The 27,935-nt window shown below is 34.6% G+C and overlaps 1 protein-coding gene across 2 annotated transcripts in view; it reads right to left on the bottom strand.

Annotated features, from left to right (window-relative positions):
* Nucleotides 1-27,935, bottom strand: part of EXOC6B (exocyst complex component 6B) — a 566,147-nt gene that overhangs the window by 247,486 nt on the left and 290,726 nt on the right. For both annotated transcript variants that reach the window (XM_054586855.1, XM_054586854.1), the window contains exons 16-17: nucleotides 22,271-22,382; nucleotides 10,611-10,745 (exon numbers count right to left, since the gene is read on the bottom strand). In XM_054586855.1, coding sequence (XP_054442830.1) covers nucleotides 10,611-10,745; nucleotides 22,271-22,382 — 247 coding nt within the window. The remainder of the gene's footprint in view (nucleotides 1-10,610; nucleotides 10,746-22,270; nucleotides 22,383-27,935) is intronic.

The raw sequence follows: 27,935 nt of genomic DNA on the forward strand, positions 1-27,935 counted from the left end.
TTCTTTTCATTAATAAATATTACATTTTAGAAACTTAGGCTTTAAGAAAAATTGAGCAGAAAGTAACAGACCATTCACATTTACTGCCCTCCCATCCTCCTTCCACTGTTTCCCCTATTAAAACATGCATTCGTGTGTTTTAATCAATTAGTTGTTACAAATTGATGAACGAATATTGATAACTGATTAGTAACTAAAGTCCATAGTTCGAATTAGAGTTTATTCTGTATTGAACAGTTCTACAGACACTAAAAAATGCAGAATGTCATCTATTCACCATACAGTATCTTACCGAAAAGTTTCCCTGCCCTAAAAATCCACTCAGCTCTATCTATTCATCCCTCCCTGCCTCATTCCCTGAATCCTGCCAACCAGTGATCTTTCTACTTTCTCTATAACTTTGCCTTTTCCACAGTGTCATATGCTTGGAATCAAACAGTATAATGTAAGATTGAATAGAATGTTGAGTAGAAGTAGCTTTTCTGATTGGCTTCTTTTATTTAGCAAAGTGCATTTAAGCTTCTTCTAGGTCTTTTCATGGCTTGATAGTTCATTCCTCTTCATAATAATAATATTCCATGGTCTGGATGCATCACAGTTTGTTTATTCATTCATCTATTGAAGTACATTATGGTAGCTTCCAAGCTTTTGGCAATTATGAGTAAAATTTATCTAAGCATTCATGTGTAAGTTGCTGTGTGGCTTAAGTTTTCAACTCAGTTGGATTATACCAAGAAGCCTGACTGGTGCACTGCATGGTAAGACTATGTTTAACCTGGTAAGAAACTGACAAACTGTCTTCCAAAATGGCATTAACATTTTGCATTAGCACCAGCAATGAATGAGAGCTGCTGTTGCTCTAGCATTTGATGTTGTCAGTCACTGTAATAGTGTGTAGTGGTATCTCATTTTTGTTTCAATTTAAAATTCCCTCACCATTCTTTGCTGAAATGTGTGTTCAGATCTTGTGCCCATTTTTAAACTAGGTTGTTTGTTTACTTGTTGTTGAATTTGAGCAGTTCTCTGTATGTTTTGGATGTAAATACTTTATTAGATATGCATTTTACAAATATTTTCTCCCAGTCTGTGGCTTGTCTTTTCATTCTCTTAAGTGTCTTTCCCAAAGCAAATGTTTTCATTTTAATTAAATCCAACTTAATATTATCTTTGATAAATTACGTTTTTGGTATCTTAGATAAAAATGTCATAGCCAAATAGACGGTCACTGAGATTTTCCCTTATGTTATTTTCTAGGCAGTTTATAGTTTTGTGTTTCCATGTAAGTCTGTGATCCATTTTTAATTAATTTTTGTGAAAAGTATATGATCTGTGTCTCAATTCATTTTTTTTTCTTTTTTGCATGTGTGTAGATGTCCCAACACCACTTATTAGAAAGACTCCTTTCTCCATTAAATTGACTTTATTCATTCTCAATAGTCAGTTTACTCTATTTGTGTGGCTTTATTTCTGGGCTCCCTATTCTGTTCCTTTGATCTATTTATCTATTCTTTGGCCAATACCACAGGCCCTTGATTACTGTAACTTCATAGTAAGTCTTGAATTCAGCTCGTGTCAGTCCTCCAATGTTCTTTTTTCTCCCTTCTCTATTGTATTGGCTCTTCTGGGTGTTTTCTTTCTCCATACAAACTTCAGACTCAATTTGTCAATATACACAAATTGACTTGCTGGGATTTAAACTGTGATTATGTTAAATCCATAGATCAAATTGGGAAGTACTGATACCTTAATAATATATTGAGTGCTCCTATACATAGTTAATTTAGATCATTCTTTCTTTTCATCATAATTTTATAGGTTTTCTCATATAAACCTTGTTTATTTTGCTAGAGTTATGCCTATTTCTCTTTTTTTGTTAATGTAAATGATATTGTGTCTTCAATGACAAATTCCAGTTGTTTGTTACTAGTTTAATAAGACAGCAAATGACTTTTGTATATGAATCTTGTGTCCTCAATCTTTCTATCCCTTGCTATCCACTTATTAGTCCTGGTAGAATACTTTGTTTTCTGTGTTGTTATTTTTAATCCTATTACATTTTTAATGTAGACAATCATGTGATCTGAAAACAAAGTCAGTTTTATTTCTACCTTCTCAACCTGTAAATCTTTAATTTCCTGCATTATTGGATGTTGAACAAAAGTGGCAGAGGGAATCCCTTCCTCCATCCTGATTTTAACAGGAAAGCATCTACTTTCTCACCATCACGCATGAAGTTAGCTGTAAAACTTCCAAAGATGTTCTTTATCAAATTTAGGAAATTCCCCCTCTTTTTTTTTTTTTTGCCGAAAGGTTTTATCATGAATAGGTGTTAAATATTATCAAATGCTTTTTCTGCATCTACTGAAATGATTGCGTATTTTCTTCTTTAGTCTGTTAATGTAATTGTTATATTAATTAATTTCTGAACGGTGAATGAGCCTTGAAGACCTGAAACGAATCCTACATGGTTGTAGTGTACAGATGACCCTTGAACTGTTCAGGTCCACTTGTATGTAGATTTTTTCAATAAATACTAGAAATATATTTTCTTTTTCTTATGATTGTAATAACATTTTCTTTTTTCTAGCTTACTTCATTATAAGAATACAGTATATAATACATTTAACATATAAAATATGTTAATTGGCTATATATTTCATCAGTAAGGTTTCTGGTCAATTGTAGGCTATTAGCTGTCAAATTTTTGGTGAGTTAAAAGTTGTAACACAGATTTTTGACTATCCAGGGGGGTGGCACCCAATTGTCCAAGGATCAACTGTGTATTCTTCTGATACATGTTTGGATTTGTTAATATTTTGTTGAGTATTCTTGCATCTATGTTCCTAAGAGATATTGTTTTACAGGTTTCCTTTCCTGAAATGTTGGGATAATATCAGGTTAATTCTGACCTCACACAATGAGTTAGAAAGTATTCCTTCTTCTACTTTCTGGAAAACATTGTAAAGAAGCAGTGTAATTTCTTCCTTAAATATTTGGTAGAATTTTTTTCAGCTGTATTGAGGTTCTATTGACAAAACTGTATGATATTTAAAATGTACAATGAAATGACTAGATATAGGTATACATTGTAACAGGATTTCCCACATCAAGTTAATTGAAACATCCATCACCCCACATATATTCACTACCAAAGTATGGGTACAGAGTTGTTCACAATATTCCTTTATTACTCTTTTAATGTCCATGGAATCAGTAGAGATGACTCCTCTTTCATTTATAATATTAGTAATTGTGTCTTCTTTTACTCTTAGATTGGCCCAAGATTTAATTTTATTGCTCTTTTAAGAACCAGCATTTGATTTCACCAATTTTCTCTTTTGATTTTGCATTTTCACTAATTTCTGTCCTAATTTTTATTTCTTTTTAATGATTACTTTGGATTTGATTTGCTCTATTTTCTAGCGTACTAAGGTAGAAGCTTCGATTAATTTTATAAGAAACTTATTATTTCAAATACATGCAATTAATGCTAAGCATTTCCCTCTAAGCTCTGCTTTCACTAAGCCACAAATTTTGAAAAGTTGTGTTTTATTTTCATTTAATTCGAAATACTTTTAAATTTCTCTTGAGTCTTTTACTTTAATTCATGTGTTACTCTGAAGTTTGTTAGTAATCTCCAAATATTTTTGGAATCTTCCTGCTATCTTTTGTTAACTATTTCAATGGTGTGATTCTATGTGGTCTGAGATCAAGTCTTGTATGGTTTCTACTCTTTAAAGTGTGTTAAAATGTGTATTATTACCCAGAACATGAGCTGTGGTGGTAAATGTTCTTATGACCTTGAAAAGAATGTGCATTTGCTGTTGCTGGATAAATTATTCTATAAATATCAATTTGACCCAGTTGATTGATGGTACCATTCAGTTCAACTATATCCTTACTGATTTTCTGCCTCTTGGAAGTGTCAATTACTGATGAGGAGCTAACTAAGAGATGTTAGCAGGAAGAGATGTTGACTTTTAACTGCCTTTCTAGTATCTTTTTAAATATTCATATATTTTTCTCATTTGATCTATTTGTGAATAATTTTAGACAATTTTCTAACACTAATCACCCTTGCTTCCTTATCTTTACTTTATCCTTACTTTCTATGTACTTCTATGGATTTTGTAGGATATTTTATTATTTATGATTTTTATATCAATATTTATCTTTACTTGTTCAGATAATTCTTTGTGGTTACTGGTTTTTGAATCATTGAACTGTTTGTTTCATTCAAAAATCTTGGGCTCTACTCTTTCTCTTATAATCCCATACCCAATCCAGCAATAAAGCTCGCCATCTCTTCCTTTAAAAATATTTCTTACCACTTCTACCTCTACCACTGTAATTCAAGCAACCATTATCTTTTACCAAGACTGCTTCAATAACCTCCAAATTGGACTCTCTTCTTCCATACTTACTGACCTATAATTCATTTGTTTTCCACATAGTGACCAGTGTTACCCATTACTACATGTTAGTTTATCACTGTCCCTTCCATCCTGTAATGACTTCAAATTTCATTTCAGAATAAAATCCAAAGTATTTACTGTGATCTTCATGGCCATAAATTATCTGACTCCTATTTTATCTCTTACCACTTGTACCACCAATGATCGACACCTCACTGACAGAGTCACTCCCCTTGCTATTCTCTGAACAAAGCAATACCTACTATTGTACTGTTCCCTCCAACCAAAATGCATATCTATCAGAAATCCAAATGATTCCATTCTCATTTCATTCAGGACATTTATTTTTCTTCATAGTTCTTACCACTCCCTGACATTATAAATTAGATTTTTTGTTTGTATGTTTATCAACTATCATCCCCATTTATCAACTAGAATATGTGCTCGGTAAGGTCAGGAAACTTGTTTATTTAGTTCATACCTATAAATTACATGGTATGTAGTGGATACCTTTTACATACTTGTAGAATCAATGAGGGATTTAATGTATATATTGTATTATTCTAGTACTTTTCACATAGTTATTTATAGAATTTACAGTCTCTGTCTCTCATGTAGATTATAAACTCTAATTTTTTTCTATTTAAGAATCTACCAGATTGTTGCACAGTAAGTACAAAAACAATATCTGTGATGAGGAAAATTAATAAACACCTTCACTCTATTTTGTAAGAGGGAAGAAATTCTTGAGAACAAAAAAAGCAAAGAATGCCAGCTTCATTATGACACCGTGGGCAACAAAAAGGAACACTGCAAGAAAGTACCTTGAAGACCTTCTGATTCTTTTTGCCCCTTGTTCAGCATAAAGATTTCCATCTGCAAGGGAAAGTTTTCTGGAAACAGTAGCTTAGGAAAATACACAACACGTAGCTGTTATAATTGCCATGTTTACACTGGGTTCTGGGTTAGCTGTTCTGAAACAGTCCCGGTAAAAATAAACTTTCAATGTGTTTTATGCAACCAGTGTTTCCAATAAGCACTGCTGACACGACCATTAGTGGTCTCCAGAATTTCTCCTTTACTAAGTATTTAACTGGCTGCTCAACCCCTACGGCTTCCCGTCTGCCTTTAATTTTCCCTTAGCAATTTTAATGCTAAAGCAACAACAAAAAAATACACAAGCCATCCTCTGGGAGGATATCTGATCATAATTTGAAAAGCTCTTGAAATAAGAAAATTGAGGTGGGTTAGTGAAAGAGTAGCAGAACATATTATATATTCCCCATATGATACACAAGTATAAATGACCCTCACATTCTAACCCTCCAACTCCTTATTCTCTGCTAACTATATTGTATGTTAAACTATATATGTTTTTCCCTAGAGAAATTTTGGCTTCCACAGTAAATCAAGTGGAAATATTTTTGATACAATTATTACCCATGTTCCATAATAATGCTAATATTTAAGAGTAATTATAATTCTGATTAAAATGCCTAAGGTCATTCTAAAGTTCTTAAAGCTCTTGTCATATTTGCATATGCATTCTTGGGGCCCCTTTATCAAATAAGTCAGTATTACTTATTATATCATTAGTAATATAATAAAACATTATTGAAAATTTTATAAATAATGACATACACATAATCTGATGAATAATAAACTCTGTTTTAAGTAATTGTATAGGTAATTTGAAATGATCCATGGTCACACCTTGAATGTGTAACTCACCTAACAGCTGACTTAAAGAACATTTTGTGGTTGACCATCTCATATTTTCTTTATTTTTTTCAGCTTTATTGGGGTACTACTGAAAATAAAGTTAGAAGTTCTTTAAAATGTACATTGTGGTGATTTTATATATGTATATAACAATGAAAGAATTCCCCCATCTCGTTATTTAATACATTCATCACCTCATACAGATTTTTTTTTTAGTGAGAACATTTATTTTCTATTCTCCTAAATTTGTTATACAATAAAGTATTATCAACTATCAGACCTTGTTCGTCTTCTAGCTGAAAGTCTGTACCCTAATACCAACTTGTATTTCTCTCACCTCCCAACCCCAGGCAACAACCTTTCTACTCTTGTCTATGAGTCTGACTTTTTAAAAATGATTCCACATATAAATGAAACCATGCAGTATTCATTATTCTCTGTCTGGCTTATTTTACTTAGCATAATGCCCTTAAAGTTCATCTATGTTGTCACAATGGCATGTTTTTCTTATTTTTCATAGCTAAATAATATTCCATTGTATACATATACCACATTTTCTTTAACCAATCATCTGTTTAGGGACCCTTAGGCTGTTTCTATATCCTGGTTATTGTGAATAATACTGCAATGAACATGGAAGTATAGCTATCTCTCCAAGATAATGTTTTCGTTTCCTTTGAATATACACTCAGAGTGAAATTGTGAAATCAAATGATAATTCTATTTTTAATTGCTTAAGAAATTTCCATACTAACTATACCAGTTAACATTCCCACCACCAATGAACAAGAGTTTTCTCCACATGCTTGTCAGCATTCGTTATCTCTTTTTTTGATGCTAGACACTCTAACAGGTGTGAGGTGATATCTCATTGTGATTTTCATTTCCTTGACAATTAGTAATGATGAACATATTTTCCATTTACCTGTTGGCTATAGTTTTTAATTAATCTTTACTGTATTTTTTCCCATTACCATTTAGTCTCCTTATACCGTCTCTAACCAACAATCACCAAACTGTTGTCCATGAGTTCTTTTTACTTTTTGCTCAATCTCTCCACCCTCTTACGCCCCACCCCCGACTAGCTGTCATCCTGCTCTCCATCTATGAGTCTTCCCCCATTTTTCTTTGTTAGTTCAGTTTGTTCATTAGATTCTACATATGAGTGAAATCATATGGTATTTGTCTTTCTCTGACTGGCACATTTCACTTAGGATAACGTTCTCCTGGTCCATCCTTACTGTTGTAAAGGGTAAAATTTTCTTGTTTTTTATGGCCAACTAGTATTCCACTGTGTAAATTTCCGTAGTTGTTTTACCCACTCATCTGTTGATGGACACCTGGGCTGCTTCCATCTCTTGGCAATTAAAAATAATGCTGCAATGAACATAGGGATGCTTATGTTGTTTTGAATTAGTGTTTTGGGTTCCTTCGGATATATTCCCAGAAGCGGGATGGCTGGGTCAAAAGGCAGATCCATTTTTAATTTTTTGAGGTATCTCCATACTGCTTTCCACAGTGGCTGCACCAGTCTGCATTCCCACCAACAGTGCAAACGGATTCCCCTTTCTCCACCTCCTCACCAGCACTTGTTTGTTGATTTATTGATGATAGCCATTTTGACAGCTGTGAGATTGTATCTCACTGTGGTTTTAGCTTCATTTCTCTAATGATTAGTGACATTGAGCATCTTTTCATATGTCTATTGGCCATCTGTATGTCCTTTTTGGAGAAGTATCTATTTAGGTCCTTGGCCCATTTTTTTTAATTGGGTTATTTTTCTGATGTTGAGTTTTGTTAAGTGTTTTATAAATTTTGAATATTAATCGCTTACCAGATGTATCAGCAAATATGTTCTCCCATTCTGTGGGTTATCTTTTTATTTTGTTGATGATTTCCTTTGCTGTGCAAAAACTTTTTAGTTTGATGTAGTCCCATTTGTTTTATTTTTTCTTTTGTTTCCCTTGCCTGGGGAGACATATCCAATAAAAAATTGCTATGAGCAATGTCCTTGATTTTGCTACCTATGTTTTCTTCTAGGATTTTCATGGTTTTGTGTCTAAGATTTAAGTCTTTGATCCCATTTTGAATTTATTCTTGTGTGTGTTGTAAGAAAGTGGTCTACTTTTATTTTTCTGCATATATATGTCCAATTTTCCCAACACCATTTATTGAATAAACTATAATTAGACCATTATATTTGCTTGTTTCCTCTGTCAAAAATTAATTGATTATAAATGTGCATGTTTATTTCTGGGCTCCCTGTTCCATTGATCTAAGTGTCTGTTTCTATGCCAACACCATGCTGTTTTGGTTACTATGGCCTTATAGTATAGTTTGATATTAGGTAGTATGATTCCTCCAACTTTGTTCTTTTTCCCAGGATGGCTGTTGCTATGCAGGGCCTTTTGTGGTTCCATATAAATTTTTGAAATATTTGTTCTAGTTTTGTGAAATATATCATTGGAATCTTGATAGGAATTGCGTTGAATCCATAGATTGCTTTGGGTAGTATGGATATATTAATGATGTTAATTCTTCCTATCCATAAACACACTATGTGCATGCTTCCATTTATTTGTATCTTTTTCAGTCTCTTTCTTCAATGCCTTATAATTTTCTGAAAACAGGTCTTTCACATCCTTGGTTAGCTTTATTCCTAAGTATTTTATTCTTTTTTGTAGCAATTATGAATGGGATTTTTTTTTTAATTTCCCTTTCTGTTAGTTCATTATTGGCATACAACTATGCAACTAATTTCTGGATGTTAACTTTGTAACCTGCCACTTTCCTGAATTGATTTTCTATTTCTTCTTTAGAAAATTGTCTATTCATTTCCTCTGCCCATTTTTTAATTGGGTTGATTTTTCACTATTGAGTTGTAGGAATTCTTTATATACTTTGATATTAACTCTTTATCAGATACATATATTGTTTGTAAATATTCTCTCCCATTCCATCAGTTGCTTTTTCATATTGTTGTTGGTTTCCTTTACTGTGCAGAAGCTTTTTAGCTTGATGAAGTCCCACTAGTTCATTTTTGCTTTTGTTCCTTCATTTTTATTTTTGGTGTCAAATGCAAAATTACTGCTAAGGCAAATGTCAAGGAGCTTACAACCTATGTTTTCTTCTCAGAGTTTCAAAGTTTCTGTCTTACATTCAAGTCTCTAATCCATTTTGAGCTGATTTTTATGTATAGTATAAGACAGAAATCTAGTTTCATTCTTTTGCCATGTGGCTGTCCTATTTTGCCAATACCATTTATTAAAAAGACTATCTTTTCCCCACTGTATAGTCTTGGCTCCTTTGTTGTAAATTAATTGACCTTATATGCATGGGCTTATCTTTGGGCTTTCCATTTTGTTCCATTGATTTATGTGTCTATTTTTATGCCAATATCATACAGTTTTGATTACTATAGCTTTGTCATATAATTTGAAATAAGGAAACATGATGCCTCCATCTTTGTTTTTCTCTCTCAAGATTACTTTGGCTATTCAGGATCTTTCTTTCTTTTTTCTTTTTTTTTGTACCAGAGAAAGAGTAGATCATTCTAATAATTTTTCTCATAAAATGTAACAAGCAATATGAATCAAATTGGATTTCTTCTCTTAAATCTACTTTCAAAGCAAAGTAATAGTAAATAGAGAAAGAGGGTAAAAAGATAGGAAAAAGTGGACAGCAGTAGACATGAAATCATGGTTTCAACTCTACAACTTTATACCTAATAAACACCAACTTCTGGTCTTGAAAAGAGTGACATAGATTCATCTCAAAACTAAATAACCAAATAATAACAGTACCAAAACCCCAGAACATAAACATTGGCCTTTATTGTCAGAATCAACCATTTTAGTGTTTAAGATGTTGTCCTGTTACTTTTTCTCCTTAATACTTACAAAGCTCACATGGCAATATATGGGAGTTTCTTAAGGCTCTTTGAAATTAAGGTACTACTCTCCAAAAACACATCTATCATCAGTCCTTCTTTTGCTCTACAAGGGTGTCATTTTTCCCATTTTATTAACCCTGGGGTCAACTAGCATTTATAATCACTTCAAAGTAATTATAAAATTGCTAATTACAATAGCAAGAGACAGAAATTTCTCGCTCAAAAGTAAGGTTAAAAAAATGGACATAGGGTACTTTAAGTTTTAATTAATGTTGATTTCAACTATTCTCTAAATCATACTTAAGAACTCTCAGCAGTGATGGGGCAACTGATGAAATAGCCATTTTCATGTAGAAAATATAAGGAAGATTTAGTGGACACAGTTACTGACTTTTTTAAGTATAAACACCCCAAAATTAGCATTGGCATTTGTTTTTCTAAGGAATTCATAAGCACCTATTCGTAAGAGCAGGTTATGAATCATACTGGTATGCAACCTGAGGAAACAATGCCATGTTAGGTTGAGTACCCCAGACTATGCATAACAAAAGCAGTTCTACAGTACTGTAGGGCCTTCTTACCTTAAAAGTTGTGGTGCCATAGAGTTTGGTAGTGTGGACTGTCTCTGGAAGCACATTAGTGATATTGGTGATGAATTCTTCCAAGTACTTGCAGGATTTCTCCAGGTGTGTTGTATTAATAATAATCTGGACAAGCTGAAAAATAACAAGCACATGTAAAAGTCATTTGACTCTTCACCTCAGGACAAATGGCTCAATATGAATCTGCTGGTAGAAGAAAAACAAAAGGCATGATGGCAGAAACCATCTGTATTCTACGAAGGGTATTTTAAAGCATAGTTGTTATCATTTCATCTATGAAACCCTTTCTGACTACCCAAAGCATCTTGTATTTCCCCTACCTTATACAAAGTCTGTCCGGAAAAAGTACAGCCATTCTTAATATAACAAGAATGGTTTGTGTGACATCGATGTAACCTGGCAGCCAAGAGGAGTGGACTGGAATGCACATGCATGAACAATGAAAACTTCACTGTACTAGTCAGTGGAGGTCATGGACTCCATTGAGTAAGCACGTGTACTGTGTAGCCATCACGTTCAAAATGATTGAGTAGAGCAATGAATCTGCATCAAATTTTCTGTTAAGCTTAAACATTTCCTCTGCAGAAACTACTTGGATAATTCAGAAGGCTTTCGGAGATGATACAATGAGTGCAGCACAAATAAAAATGTGGCACAAATACTTTTAAGATGGTCAAGAATCTGCTGAAGGTGATCCACATTCTGGAAAGTCTGCAACAAGCAGAACACCTGAGAGCGCTGAATCTGTCAGGGCTGTAAGGAAGATCATGCTGCAGCTGCTAATGACTCGATCCAAACCCCTACCAATGAACCAGATTTCCTCAAGAAGGTCATAACTGGAGATGAATCATGGGTCTATGGCTATGGTCTGGAAACAAAAGCCCTGTCGTCCCAATGCAAGTCATCTAGATCTCCACACCTGAAGAAGGTGAGGCAAAGTTGCATCAAGATCAAGACCATGTTAACTGTGTTTTTTGATTGGGAAGGTATTGTCCATCACAAGCCAAACAATTACGCCCCTCAAAGCCAAACAATTAATAAGGAGTACTACTGCAATGTTTTTCATCAGTTGAGAGATGCAATACGATGAAAAAAAAGGCCACAACTATGGGCAACTGGTGATTGGCGGTTCATCACAATAATGCAAGTGCTCACGCATCACATCTCATGCAGATTGTTTTGGTGAAATGTCAAATCACCTAGGTGACTCAGCACTGCTACAGCCCAGATTTGGCATCTGTGACTTCTGGCTTTTCCCCAAACTAAAATCACCTTTGAAAGGGAAGAAATTTCAGACCATCAATGAGATTCAGGAAAATACCACAGGGCTGCTGATGGTGATTCCAACAAAGGATTTTGCAGAGTGTTTTGAGTAGTGGATGAGACACTGGGAGAACTGTGTGAGGTCCCAAGGTGCCTACTTTGAAGGGGAGTGAGGTGTCATTGTCCTATGTACAGAGTTTCTTGTATCCTACTTAGTAAATGTCTTGCCCTGGCTGGTGTGGCTCAGTGGATTAAGGGCTGGCCTGTGAAGCAAAGGATCGCCTGTTCAATTCCCAGTCAGGGCACATGCCTGGGCTGCAGGCCAGGTCCCCAGTAAGGAATATGTGAGAGGCAATTACACTTCGGTGTTTCTCTCCTTCCCCTCCCCACTGTCTAAAAATAAATAAATAAATTCTTTAAAATGAATGAATGAATAATGCCTTTCTTTTTCATAGTGCATGGCTGGGTACTTTCTGGACAGACCATATGGGTGTTCTCACCACTCTATTTCAAACATGCTTTCTTCTGTTTAAAAAGGACTAGACTAGGGGAAAAAAAACTAATAGTGTTTAGCATAATGCCTAGCCTTAAATAACTTCCAAATAAATAAACTCCCACTAAAAGAACAAGAATAATTGAAATGGAAAGAAAAAGTTTCAAAATTAGGCATGACGAACGGAGAGGCATTGGAATGGGTTGCGGGTAAATTAAACTACATTAGTCTATGGAAGAAAAAACATGGGCACTGAAGTTAGGGAAACCAGGGAATTAACTATTTACTTATTGATCTTGAGAACATTTCTTAACTTCTTTAAGCATGTTCCTTTATCTGTAAAATGTTAATAATAACTTATAACTCACAGAGTTATTGTAAAAATTAAATATCTTTAGTTAATGCTATTTTTCTTTTCTTATAGAAAATATCTTGAAAGAAGACTGTAGTGGTAAGATAAAAGTCATCCATAAATTACTTTGAGGGTAGAATGAGGAAGCAAAACTATTATTATCTATATAGAATTAAAGTTTGTAAAGCACTTCACAATTTATTTTCTTACATTGTCTTCCCAACAACCTGAAGAAAAAAACAAGTAGGAATAATTATTACTTCCATTTTTGTATTATGCAAATAAAATAAAAAGATTTTCCTTAGATCACATAACTAAATGGAACGAGGACTCAAGTCTAATTATCTACCTTCAATGATGAACCCATGTAAATGACTTCTAACTGTGCCTTTCGACCTAGTTTAAGTGGCAGCCCTGGCATACTGTATGTTAAGTACAGCAGGCTGAAGTAGGTTTTGTGTGTTCTATTAACTACAACCTTCCATACTTTGATTCCACTGTATATAAAAATAAAATACGAAGGAGTAGCACCTACTACTTATTCCAACTATGAAAACTATTCATATTCCCCAGAGTTTAAAAGAAATACAAAGAGAAAACAGAATGGAATGTTTTTTTCACTCTCTCACTCTCTCTTCAACATCCAAGTTTCATTTTCCTAAGACTATTTACCCGTGGTAGGGTTGTGGCAGGTAGGGGGAGTACTGGTGTATCAGGCAGCGGATGAACTTAGGGCCTTCTTTTAGTCTAATGAGACAGGGAGTAGGAGGGAGAGCAGGTAGATGGCGTAAAGGGGAAACTGGAACTAAACAGATAAATGGAGGTATGACAGATTTTTTACAGTCAAATGATATATTTCTGTGAAATATTAAACAAAAATATTAATAGGAATATAATCAAAAAGTAAAGTCTTTCTTCCTCAACAGCACTTAGCCCACAGTTCTTTCCAAAAAAAAATATATATATATATATATATATATGTCAACTCATAATGATAATGCTTTAGTAATAGATTGGACAAGGGAAAAGATACCTTCTACTCCACTAAGGACCAGCCAGAAGTTCTGAGAAAGACAGCCACTTTTTAACATGATGACAAAGACCCACAGATGCAGTTCCAATAGGGCAACACTGGGACTAGATCTCTGTATTATTCCCTACAACCATCAGACAAGTTCATATTCATCACTAGGCCCTTTCCATTCATTCTACAGTCTGAGTTCTGGATACAGATACTGTCTCCTATAAAATTATACAAAACATCAGCCTTTCAGCTTTAGGGTGCTCTAGAAGAAAACACACATCAAAATAAGCAATTTGTCATCTTTTTCCTTTCAACATGTTTCTCCCTCAGAGGACGACTAAAATTTTTTGATTGTATAAATTAAATCACTCTTCTTCCTGAGTGGAAAAGTGGCTATTGGCAAGGTTGTCTTGATACAGAAGTCAGAAAAGTAAGAGAGTTAATTTGGAGAGCTGAAGAATTTCTATTTTAAAATCAGCATTACTTATTGGGAACACATTCTATCTATCATAGAAATCTTAATAATAAGGAGAAATTGTGTCATGTTATCGAAATAAAAAACAGTGGCAGTCAAAGAGAAAATTGTTCTGTTTTGCAGGATATTGGCAGTTTAAAAAAAAAAGGAGGCGGCTTCACTGGGTACAGTAGTAATTTCCCATGACTTTTTAAAGATCTGTCAACACAAAAGATCACCATGAATTACATCAGTTGGCTGTCAGTCACTTCTGAAACGTTTCATTGCTGAGCATAGAATAGACTATTAAAACACTCTAGGATTGCAGTAGATACCATGTCATTTTCAAAGGGAATATTGTCTGCGGATGAGGTCTAAGTGATCCCTTCTCCTGAATGACAGCCAACCAAAATCCTTACAAGGGCATTTGCAAATGTAAAGCCAGATGCTTTGGGGTAATTTTAAACGTAAGGATGAAATAAAGCAATTTCAGATATCAACTTCCATCAGAGTTTGAGCTCCTTTGATATTTTTAACCCCTACTGCCCACTCTATTGTAAAAATATATCACTGCAGCAATCTAAACTGTCCTTAACATTGTTTCAAGGACATGGAACTAACAACAGATCAGATATTGGTTACGTCTTACATAAAGTAAAGTTCTATAAGAATTGTCAAAAAAAAGAGAAAACACTATAGAGCAAACAATCACCTCTCACAACTAAATAACTGAAGTCACTTTGGATAAAAATCATTAAGAAGCAGAACATGCTTCTGTCTCTCCCAGGATCAGAGAGAACCTAACGAGTCAGGGCACAGAGCTGACCATGTAAGTCACTCCTCCAACCCCGATGAAACACCCCAGCAGAGCCGGAACAATTACGACAGATAGATGTTCAGATTCTTGACAAACTCCAGGAAAGAAAGTGTCTTCATCATCTTCAATAGTTCAGAACTAAGCCATAAATTCTAAGAATAAATTTCCATCGCCAACTATAAACTGCCTCTAGCGTATTTATACCTACTTATGTTAGAATTGATATTATATTATTTCTCAAGCAAAGAATTTAATTTAGTACACTGAACCCCTCCAAAAGGACGAACCCAAAGCTGGTGAGTAAGAAGTCACACTCGTCCCCATGCCACCAAGTGCCCTTAGTGCTTCTCCACTGTTACATCTGCAAGAGGATAAAGAGCTAAACAGCAGCCATGGTTCTCACTCACAAAAACATGATCCCTAAGACTTCAAGAAATTTTTATCTCTATTTCACCCCTGCAAGGTACAAAAAGGTGTGTTAACTGATGATTTTATGTCATCTCCAAGGAAAACACCTAAAATACTAAAATATTTGAAACTACTGGTTCCAAATTCAAAGGTTAGTACAAAGCTTATATGTGACAAAATTTAAGTATAAAATGTTTTAACATAATATTAGCAATATCATTGCTCTTTTACAACAGGGGATGGAACAACATACAACAAATGGTGTGTGGAAAATAAATAACACAGGCTAGAGCCATGTGGTCATCAATCTAAATGATATTAAAAGCACAGGGTGAATGCAAAGCACTGGTCATTTATTCAGGTTTCCTGGGACAATATTATAATCATAAAAATATAAATATTCAATATGGTATCACTGACAGGAACTCTGAATTTCTCTAATTTTACCCTAAGAACCTACCTACCTACCTACTCTCCTTTTTTTTTTTCTTCTTCTTTCATCAATTGAAAACTATGTGCCAAGGAATTGGGATACAGCTATGTATTTCAAAATGTATTTCAAAACTTATCTCAAATCTTAGTTCTAAACCAATTACTGCTCGGCTGGCCTTAGCCAAAGTTATTGTTTTTCTTTGTCTTAAAATTGAAGTAAATATGATTTCACGCATATGTAGAATCTGGTGAACAGACTAAACCAACAAGGAAAATGGGCATAGACTCATAGAGGGAAAGCGGGATGACAGCTAGTGGGGGTGGGGGGGTTGAGCAAAACAACCCATGGACTTGGACAACAGCGTGGTGATTGCTGGGGGGAGGTGGGTGTAACAGGACTGACTGGTAATGTTAGAAAAAACAATAAAGATTAAATTTAAAAAATTGAAGTAATAACATCAATATGATATCTAAGAAATAATACATATATTATAATTAGATATAAATGGTAATATAAATAATATAGTATAGAGTATAATATATACCAAATTCCTGAAGGCAACTATTGATATGGACTTACTCATTATATCTCCAATTAAATATGGCTTAATAATATATATAATCATTTATATATATAAATATATATTAATAATATATAGCCATGCTGGCTAATCTTACCACTGAATGCTACAAAATAATCACTGGAGCAAGAACAAATCAATTTTCTATTCCATATGTCTGGAGATACCTTCCCTCTCCTTCAACTCCAACATTTGCTCTTGATCTACTTTCAGCTAAAGACCTTTCTTTTACTGGAAAAACTGAGCATTTGGAGCCTACCACCAAAATATATACCCAGCCATCACCTCTGCATCTACATACTTGAATTCTCATCTGTTACGAGAGGTGAACTTTACACCACCTAAGCCGATCCCTTTAATTGTGCACTAAAGTCTTTCCTACTCACATTATTCCAGAGACTTCCCCCTTCCTCCTACATAAACAACTTTTGCCCTCTATTGCATTCTCATCAAAAACAACATGGTATTTCTTCTATTAAAAAAAACAAAACACGTTTGCTTTAACCCATTTCCCTTATAGGCTACCACCTTATTTCCTTCCTTATATTTATAATAAAATTCTTTCATAGTTTTCTTACACTTCCTATCTTCAATTCCTCTCTTTCATTCTTTAATGTTTTTAATTTAAATAAAGACTTCATTTTAGGATAGTTTTATATTTACAAAATAGTTGCAAAGAGTTCCCAAATACTCCACACCCCATTTCCCCTACTGTTAACATATTACTATAGTACATTTGCCACAACTGGCAACCAACATTGGCACATTACTATTAACTGAAAAACACACTATATTCCTATTTCATTTGGTTTTTCCTAATGTTCTTTATCTTTTTCCAGATTCCATCTAAGATCCCACATTACAGCTGAAATGTCTCTTTACCTCCTCTGCTCTGTGACAGTTTCCCAGACTTTCTTTGTTTTTGATGACCCTGACAGTTTTGAGGGATACTAGTCAGGTATTTTGTAGAATGTACTTCAACTTGGATTTGTTTAATGCTTTTTTCATGGTTAGACTGAGGTCATGAGTTTTAGAAGGAAGATCACAGAGATGAAGTGCCTTCTCATCACATGGCATCAAAGGTACATGCTAGCAACACAACTTAACACTGCTGATAGTAACCTTGATCACCTGAGCAAAGACAAGGTGAGAACCTAGGCTGGCTGCTGCTACTGCCTGGCCTGGGGCCACTTAGCAAGAGGTACAGGGGTCTGGAGTCTTACTGAGGCCAGCTGTTGCTTGTTTGATGGGATTTAGGAAGTTGTGAAGTATGAGCCAAGACCAGCCATTCATATGGAAAAGTCTCTGTTAACAGCTTGAGTAGGCCTGTAAGCTTAGTAAGATGGAGTCTCAGGGGATCTCCAGGGCAGGCCAAACAGTGTTAGCCAGGTTGATGGAGTCTTAGATATGGCACCTATCTGCCGGCTCTGTTTGGGGAGAGTTCAGAAAAGGCACAATGGCCTCTGCCCACCTTTCTGTCAGGGAGAAAGCTATCCTGCAGGTCCCATCTTAATGCCAATTACTTCAGTTCCTCCCTGCACACCACTGGTGTCTTTCAAGCTGCCACCCTGGTTCTGGAGCTCAGGAAGAATGAATCTGAGTAAGTCCATGTGTGGGTTCTTTAAGGGGAACTGCTTCGGACTCCAGAAGTTTCTTTTACCAACTTAATCCCTGTGGGTTTTTGCATCCAGAATTTATTGGGACTTATCTTCCTGGTACTGAAATCCTGGGCTGGCGAGCCTCCTGTGGGGCTGGGACTCATTACTTCTGAGATATCCCTCCTGAATTTTTATCAACCACACATAGATGTGGGACCAGACTGTCCCATGCCTCCCCTCCACTTCCTAACAGTCTACATGGACATGGTTTCTTTAATTCCATAGTTGTCAGACTTCCATTCAACTCAATTTCTGATGGTTCTGAGATATGGTTGTCCTATATTTTAGTTGTAATTTTGATTGGTTGTGTGAGGCAGCAAGCTGTGTTTACCTATGCCGCCATCTTGACCAGAAGTCTCCCTACAGTTAATTCTCAATATCACAGTCAATGCAATCCTTTTGAAATATGTCAGATCATGTCACTAATCAAAATGCTGCCATGGTTCCCCATTCAGTCAAAATAAAAGCCAAATACTTTACAATGGCCTAACACAAACCCCTGATACCTCACAAATCTAATCTTCTTTTCTTCCCCTTGCTCACTCCATTCCAGCTACCTTTCCTTATTATTCCCTGAACTTGCTAATAACTAACTACCTTCAGACCTTTCCTCAAGTTCTAACCTCTGCCAAAAACGCTCTTTCCCCTTCAATTACAACTCATCATCAAGATGTTGCTCTTTTTAATAAGACCACCTTTGAATCTCCACCAGACACCTGATTTCCTTAACCTAGGTTCTTTCTCTTCCTTCATAGCATTCACCCACTTTTTACATACCAGGTGATTTATTTTTTATTTTATTATTTATTATCTGTTTTTGCCATTAGAATATAAGCAAGGATCCCTTTTGCTGTTGCTCTTGTCGTTCGTTTATTTATACTTAGGGGTTAGATCAGTGCCTGTCACATAATAAGAACTCAATAAATATAGTAAAGTCATAAACAAGTTATTTATCTTAACAGGGCATCTTGTTCTAATCTGACGTCTCTTAATTGAAAAATTAAGTCTCTGTAGCAGACCTGACAATCATTATTTGCCCAGACATATTCCTTTTTATAAAAAATTGATTTCAGAGAGAGAAACATTGATTTGTTGTTCCACTTCTTCATGTATTCATTGGTGGATTCTTGTATGTGCCTTGGCTGGGAAATAACCTGCAACCTTTGCATATTGGGATGACGCTATAATCAACTGAGTACCCAGCCAAAGCCAGACCTCTTTCTTAATAACTGGTAATATGCACTGAGTACTTACTATGTGCTAGACACTGTTTTAGGCACTTTACATGTTAATTAAATTCTGACAACAATCCTATAAAATACATGCTATTATTGTCTTCATTTTTTACATACAACTAAGCGATTTGCCAAAGAACATATGTATTAAGGTTAGAGCTAGAACTGGAACCCAGGCAATCTGCTTTATAACATATACTCTTAAACACTGCTCAACTCTATTTCTTCCCAAAGACCTGGAAGGAGCAGCACTAGGAAAACAGCTGTACCCATGTATGTTCATGTATGAATGAACTAGGGAAAGTCACTGAAAATCTGAGAAAGCAAGACATTCATTACTGAAAGGTAATGTTGAGTTGGCTCAACACAGGGAAGCAGAAAAGTCACCAAAAAAACAAGAAATATAGTGTATAGACAGAAAGATAAAAGGATAGAGCATACGGACAGAAAAAAAAGAAGATGGGATAACATGTAGCCTCAAAATAAGATAAACAGACATCAGCTTATATGAACTTTTAAGTTCTAAAAGAATTGTCTGACATCCTGATATGGAATTCTGAGTTTTGTATACTTTTAAATACTTCTATTGTTTTAGTGCAAGTCCATTACCTGTCATAAAACCGTCTCTAATAAGGACAATTTCCAGGTTACTATGGATCTCCTATAGAAATCTCTATTGTTCTCTGATGAAATAGTAAGTCAATATGGAAGGCAATACATATAGTAAAAGTGAGTAAGTTTGGGGAAAAAAAACCTAGACTTAGGTCTCATTTCTATCATTTTGCTAGCTGTATGACCTTGGGCCATCTCCTTGAACTTTAATCATATATCTCCTACAAAAAATGGGAATAATAACATGCCCAGTCTACTTCAAATGTTATTGTGCTAAACTGGATAGTATTTGTGAATGGACTTTGAAGAATACAAATTGTCCCACAAATGTTCCCTATTGTAATGATGATTCAGGTGTGAATTAACTTTAGTTAACTGTAAAAAAAATATATAATATCTTCCCTTTCTAAGATATTTATAATTCTTGGAAAGAGAAGATATTCTTGGGTGAGTAGTATAATTATTCAAAGATTTACTGGTTGGTGATGAAATATATCACTGGGCGCATGCCTATAAATGTACACACCACCACAACCACCAAAATAAATGTCTATGGATAGTCCTTCATTTATATACAAAGATACTGATAAGGAAAGTATATTTGCTTAAAGAAATCCTATGATTTAGGAATAGTGTTTAGCTTTCATTTAAACAGTGCCAACAATTGATATACTCCTTCTTTGATAAGCTCCTACTGCTTCTTCCTGACATTACCTGATCTGTACAGTGCTCTTGAAAAGGACAACAGAATCAGAATAACCAAAGAATTAAGAATTCAGGTCATTCTCTTAAGATGTCACAATAAATCAACAGCACAGCCACAACTAAATTCAAGAGTCTTCTGAGGCTAAAGCTATTTCTATCACACCATGTTCCTCCTACACTACTTGTTTAAAATGACTTTTTAAGAGGCTGCTAAATCGAATGACATAAGAATTATATCAAGAGTTATATAGTAGAGATAGTTTGCAAAATAAATAAACTTCTTGTCCTACTTGGAATTCAGAAAAGGATAACAGCACAATTTAACAAAAGCAGGACTTTCTAATGTTCACTCCAACTTTGCTTTTCTGTAGCCTTCCTGATTATGAGGTTAGTCTATTATCAGACACACAAAAGGAATAATTAATTATTTCTATACCCAACAATAAAAAGGAAGCACTGCAAAATTAAAAAACTGTCCTAAATAATGTCAAATGTGACAGTCAATGGTAAAAAAAAAATAGTTTTGTTATAAGTAGAATTCAATCACTGCCAATATCCCACATTATAATATTTGTATATCTTAATATAGGGGGAAAAATCTTTTCAAAACAGAAGTACAGGTTCACCTGGCTTCCAGCTGTCTTTACTTATGGGTCAGTATCATTAACTCTTTACTGACTTTCAATAGAATCCTTGACAGTATATATCTGAAAATGTCAATTTTTCTAGAGCAAGTGCCTTTCAAACTACACCACCTTTACAGGTTAGACAGATGGCCAACAGCCTTTCCTTTTCCCTGTGGGAAAAAAATCCCTCTAAGCACTCACTTTTGGCACTACAATTTCCATAAAATGGCAGGTTGAGGCTCCCATGCAATCTTAGGTTCCAAAAGAAAGGAAACTTCACATCTTTCTAAATTTTAGGACTTCGTGCCAATGCTCCAAATCTTCATTTTGCCAAGATACTGTTCCCAACATATGCACAATCTCCCTCCTCTCTTTGTGAGACTGCATAAGCTTTCACTGAAATGTGATGATTGCCTTTCCCTCACGCTTCCTCAGTCCCAAATGCCCAGACTTACAGCTGGTAAAGAGTAATTTACCACTCATATACATGAGGTATCTCAAAAACAAAAGCTAATTCTAACATACACCAAGGACTGTGAATACCAATATATGTGGTATCAATGATTTATGCAGGCAAAATATGATCTCATATTGTATGCTGTATCTGAACGGCCATTCATTTGGATAGGAACCTGATGTTGACTATATTCTCTAACCAACAATTTTATTTATATAATCAATGGCAAATAATACAAATTTAACCCAACCTCTTCAGAAAGGAAAACCAGTTAAGCTAGTAGAAACAATGAGAGAGCGAGAGAGAAAAAAAAGTGACTTTCAAACACTAATAATGGATTTCCTCAAGGTGACCAAAAAGAAAAAAAACACAGACAGTTACTTTGCCCTTTTACAATTAAGGGTCCATCTGAAAGAGCATTATGAACTATATAGAAAGTTATAATCAATTCACAAATAAACCAAAGAGCTTAGGACATCTGGTGACATATTGCTTTGGTTGCCTCCATTAACAGCAGCTTACCTCAGTAAGTCCAATATTCTTCCTTTTAATGACGTTCTGCAGACTGTTGCTCAGAGTCCTGGTGAGCAACAGGTTTGTAGATTTTCGGATCATGTCATCAACTTCAGTTGAGCTGAAGAAGTGTCAAGAGTTAGTCATACCAGGTAGCGGAATTATTTTTCAAACAAACAAGGTGGTACTTGTAATAGTAATAATAATAAAATAATAATTAATAAAAAATAAAAAATGGCAGTAGCAAATAACATTTGTACTTTAATAAATTAAAATTCATTTAACCTTCACAATAAACATATGAGGTAGTTTTATTATTGTCTGTTCAGATGAGAAAATGCAGGCATAGAGAAATTAAGTAACTTGCTCAAGGTCACACAGTGAGTTCAGAGCAAAAAAAGGAGGGGGGCAAGATTTTTCACACGGGCAGTCTAGCTCGAAAGCCCACAGCATTTGACACTATGCTGCACTCTCTCTCTCTGAGTAAAGAGTTCTCCAGCATGATTCCCCATCCTAAAACCATTATTTCTTCCATTCTTCCAAGTTCCTTCACAGATTAATATTTATAATTTTCCAACCTGGTCTCTCTCTGTAGACTTCCTACATAACTAGCAGATAATGGTCCCTAAAAAAAGGTTATCTCTGCTCCTATACTATCAATTTCCATACAATGTCTACTTTGCTCTCATTCCAAAATAAGTGTTTCAAGCCAGTAGTTTAATTCTGCATACATGTTTTTAAAATCCCACTTACTTTCCCAAGAGTAATCAATAAAGGCATTTTCTATTCAGTAAAGAAACCTACACATAAAGAAAATTATTCTGAATCTATTTTTATATGCAAACTTAAAAAAAAAAAAAACAGTCCTGCAACCAACATACTAAATTCAAGATCTATACATCCTTCCTGAGCCCATGAAAACATCACCCAGGGTGGCTTTGTATAAAAGATATCCTTTTGAGACAAACAGTTCTTCAATAATAAGGCTACTATTATAATAATACTTGTTTATACACACCAAGAACTACCTATGAATAAAGATATGTGAACAGTTCTTTGTCAATAATTTATTTCTTGTGGACAATGGTCACAAATTTTATTTCATTTATTTCTCTTTCTACAGGAGGAAATCAGAGGCTTAGTAGAATTGAATTAAAAATCTTAAATTCTAAATACATAATAGGCAAGCTACATTGTCATGCTATGTGGAAAACAGAAAAATATTAGAAATAAGTAAGACTACAAAATGCAAAGCCATAATCAATTAGGAAAAAAAGATATACAAAAATATTTTTACAGCATCCATTCAAGGATATATTTAATTGACCGAAACTTTCCAACCCACTACCACTCTTTCTGAAATTATTATTGAATTGAAATACTTCATTCCATAAATAAAAGGCACTAGGCACTGTGTTAGTGGAATACTCAAATCACAATAAGGAACAAAATGGTCATGGTTCAGCTTCCATATATTAAAGTCATAATTACATCATATCAATTGTAATATGGGTTATGAATAAATATAGGTTGCTATAAGAATAATTAACACAGGTGCCCCAAAAATCTGGTGACCATGATATAAATCACTCTCATGGCATTCTATGCTTATTACATATCTCTATCATGCTTTAAGAAAAACAAACAAAAGTTCCACTTTTAGATGTGATACAGAAGATCAAGAAAGACTATCACCACCTTCATAACAACTAGAAAGCCTAAGTCTAAGCTAAAAGCTCTGTCTTCCTTAAATGTCAATGAAGTACAATGTGTAAATGAACTAAACTGCACACTGGAACAAGGCCTTCAAAGTCGAGCAAAGAGTACCACCCACTTTCATACCTCAGGCCAGCACCTAATCTGGGTAGGTATACATGAGGGAGTGAAAGAGTCATAGGCTGAGAGGCTTTGGTGGGATGAAGAGAAATCAGCTAAACCTTTAACAATGTGGGCTAATATTACAGATTGGAATCTTGGAAGAGCCCCCAAACAAAAATAAACATACTGACCCAACAATTCTTTCCTAAAAAAATTCTGTTACATAAGAAATGGAGGAGGCAGTGCTAGAAATCAGAAATCTTGAAAATTTTGCAAGGGATTTAGGTTCCAGGGATATAATGAAATTCAATCCAAAGGAGAGCAAAAACTAACTAAGTCTGAAACCCAGCCTCACTCGAATACTGCTAAGATCACAGATAAGCCCCAGGATAGAAGCTTTGGAATTTCAGTGTCGGTCTTAAGAACAAAAAGACTTCTGCAAAAGCATTTGAAATCAGAAGTAATTTAAAACTAATTAAAACTGAGACACTCAGTTCATTCAAGTAATGATGAAATCAGCATGATTTATCACGCATCTAGGAGTCACAGGAGGAGAAAAAAATGAGGAGAGAGACATATTTAAGGACATATTAGCAAAAGCACCTCCAAACCGGGTACAAGGTTTCAAACTACAAATCCAAACTGTTCAGCACACCCCAAACAGAATTCATGCAAATTAAACAACATGTAGGAACACCACAGTCAAACTATAAATTACAAAGATAAAGAGAAAAATCTTAAAGGCAGCCAGAGAAAAAAGACAATACATTCAGAGAAACAAAAATAAGAATGATAACTTGTTGCTCTTCAGAAACAATGGAAGCAGACAGTGGAATGACATCTTCAAAGTGTAGGGAAAGGGAGGACCATGAACCTAGAATTCTATTATCTTGAAAAATATACTTTTGAAAACAAAGGTGAAAAAAAATTTTTAGACAAACAAAAGCTAAGAAAGTATAATACCAGCAGATATACACTAAAAGAAATGCTTGAAGAAATTCTTCACACTGAAGGAAAATGATACTAATGGTAACCTAGGAAAGAATAAGAAGTCCTGAAAAATGCAAATATGTGGGTAAGTATAAAGGCCTACATTTTTCCTTGAATTTTAAAATACTATTAAATGTTTAAAGCACAAACATTAGCATATTTTAGAGTTTAAAAACAACTGCATTAAGTGAAGTACATGCCAACAATATCAAAAAAGAGAGAAGATGATATTATACTGCCCTAAGATTTTTTAAATTACATGAAAATGATGCATTATTCAAGGTAAATTGTGTTAAGTTAAGGAGACATTTTGTAAACCCCAGAACTAATACACAATAAATGACTAAACAAACAAATGAATAAACACATTTTTTCAAATAAGTGAACAGGGAAAATAAATCATGATGCAAAAAATACTTAATGAACCAGAAGGAAGGAAATCAGGAAAAGAGGGGCAAAAAATTAATCAGACAAGTAGAAAACAATACCAAGAGAGCAGTTTTAAATCAAAGTATATCAATAAATACATTAATACAGTTACCAGGGACTAGGACACAGGAGAAATGAGACATGTTGATCAAAGGGAACAAACTTTCAGTTATAAGATGAACAAGCTCTGAGGAGCTAATATACAACATAGTAACTGCAGTTAATAATACTATATAGTATATTTGAAATCTGCTAAAAGTGTAAACCTAAGTGTTCTTAACACATACACACACACACCCCCCCCAAAAAAGTAATTATGTGAAGTGATAGATATGAAAGTTTCATAATATATGTATATGAAATCATTATTACTGTATGCCTTTAAAAAATCAAGTACAATCTAAAAAGATTAGCAATTAAAAAAGGGAAGTATCAAAAGCTATACCAAAAAGCCAATAGAGGGATTAAAATGAAATATAAAAGCAATCAGCTAAACATGGTGACATAATTCTCTATTACGTTGGGTCTAAAGGTATGTGACCAGATGTTTCAGTCTATCACCGATGACATTCAACATTATTAGCACTCTTTGCCTGTAAAGTGTCATTATTAAAAGAATATTTTATTATCAAAAAAATAAAGGTTTCTTTTCCTTTCAGTGTCGCTGGTCTTATTTTCCTTGCATCTTTGTATTGTTGGTTAGGTTCCACTTATAGGTGAGATCATGTGGAAAAGAAACCAACAGAGACAAGAAGGAAGGCGGGGGGGGGGGGGGGCAGGGGAAAAGGAAAGGAAGAGGAAAGTCAAGGAACATATAGCAAGGACTCATGGACAAAACCAAAGGGGAAGAGTTGAGGGAGAGAGGGAGGGAGGGAGGGGTCAAGGGAAAGTGGTGGGGGGGAGGCAGAGACAAATGTATTTGAAAAACTAAATTAATTAAAAAAATAAAAAAATAAATAAGTAGAATCTTAAAAAAAGAAAAATCTTGCCATTTGCAACAACAACAAAAAAAAACAAATAAAAAAAAGGGAAAAAGTATTTTTACAATTAATTTTTCTGCTCCCGAAGCTATGTATTTCTTCATGATATAAGTTTCTATTTCATATGATATTCCTTCTGTAGAAGAAATTTCCTTTTATTTTACTTATACAGGTCTGAGGGTAATGGATTATCTCAGCTTTTGTTTGGCTAAAAAGAAATTAGTTTGCTTTAATTTTTGAAAGTTAATTTGCTGCCAACAGAATTCGGGCTTGATTAATTTTTTTCCCTGAATACTCTAAAGGTATCACTGCAAACTTATCAACAAAATAAAAAAATAATGCACAGAATGGGAGAACATATTTGCTGACACATCCGATAAGGTTTAATATCAAAATTTTACAAAGTGCTTACAAAACTCAACACCAAAGAAATAAACAACCCAATTAAAAAATATGCAAACTACCTGAATAGACACTTCTCCAAAGAGGACATACAAATGATCATTAGTCATATGAAAAGATGCTTGAAGTCACTAATCATCAGAGAAATGCAAATTAAAACCACAATGAGATACTGTCTCACACCTGTCAAAATGGCTATCAGTAATAAATCAATACACAAGTGCTGGTGAGGAGGTGCAGAAAGAGGAACCCTTTTGCACTGTTGGTGGGAATGCAGACTGGTGCAGCCACTGTGGAAAGCAGTATGGAGATACCTCAAAAAGTTAAAAGTGGATCTGTCTTTTGACCCAGTGAGCCCACTTCTGGGAATATTTCTGAAGGAACCCAAAACACTAATTCAAAAGAACATAAGCACCCCTATGTTCATTGCAGCATTATTTACAATCACCAAGATACAGAAGCAGCCCAAGTATTTATCAATAGATGAGTGGATAAAACAACTATGCGACATTTACACATTGGAATTCTACTCAGCCACAAAAAAAGAAAATTTTACCTTTTGCAGCAGTAAGGATGGACCAGAACATTATGCTAAGTGAAATGTGCCAGTCAGAGAAAGACAAATGCCATATGATTTCATTCACATGTAGAATCTAATGAACACACTGAACAAACAAGGAAAATGAGGACCGACTCATAGATGGAGAGCAGGACAGCAGCTAGCGGAGGGGTGGGGAGGTTGGGGGAGCAGGAACTGAGTAAAAAGGGAAAAACTCACCGACATGGACAACAGTGTGGTGACTGCTGTGGGGAGGGGTATATAAAGGGGCTAAAAAGTAATGTAAAAAAAATGTAATACAAATTAAATTTAAAAAAATAAAAAGAAACTTAATTTGCTGGTGACAGAATTCAGGCTTGATACATTTTTTTCCTCTGAGTACTTTAAAGATATCATTACATTGTCACTGGCTTGCATATTTTCTGAAGAAAAGTCTGCTATAATTCTTACTATTTTTGACTACATGAAATAACCGCCCCCCATGCCTTTTAAACAT

This window comes from Pteronotus mesoamericanus, unplaced genomic scaffold, assembly GCF_021234165.1.
Source record: "Pteronotus mesoamericanus isolate MK-2021 breed Mesoamerican mustached bat unplaced genomic scaffold, CSHL_Meso_final contig_98, whole genome shotgun sequence".
Classification (NCBI taxonomy): Eukaryota; Metazoa; Chordata; class Mammalia; order Chiroptera; family Mormoopidae; genus Pteronotus; species Pteronotus mesoamericanus.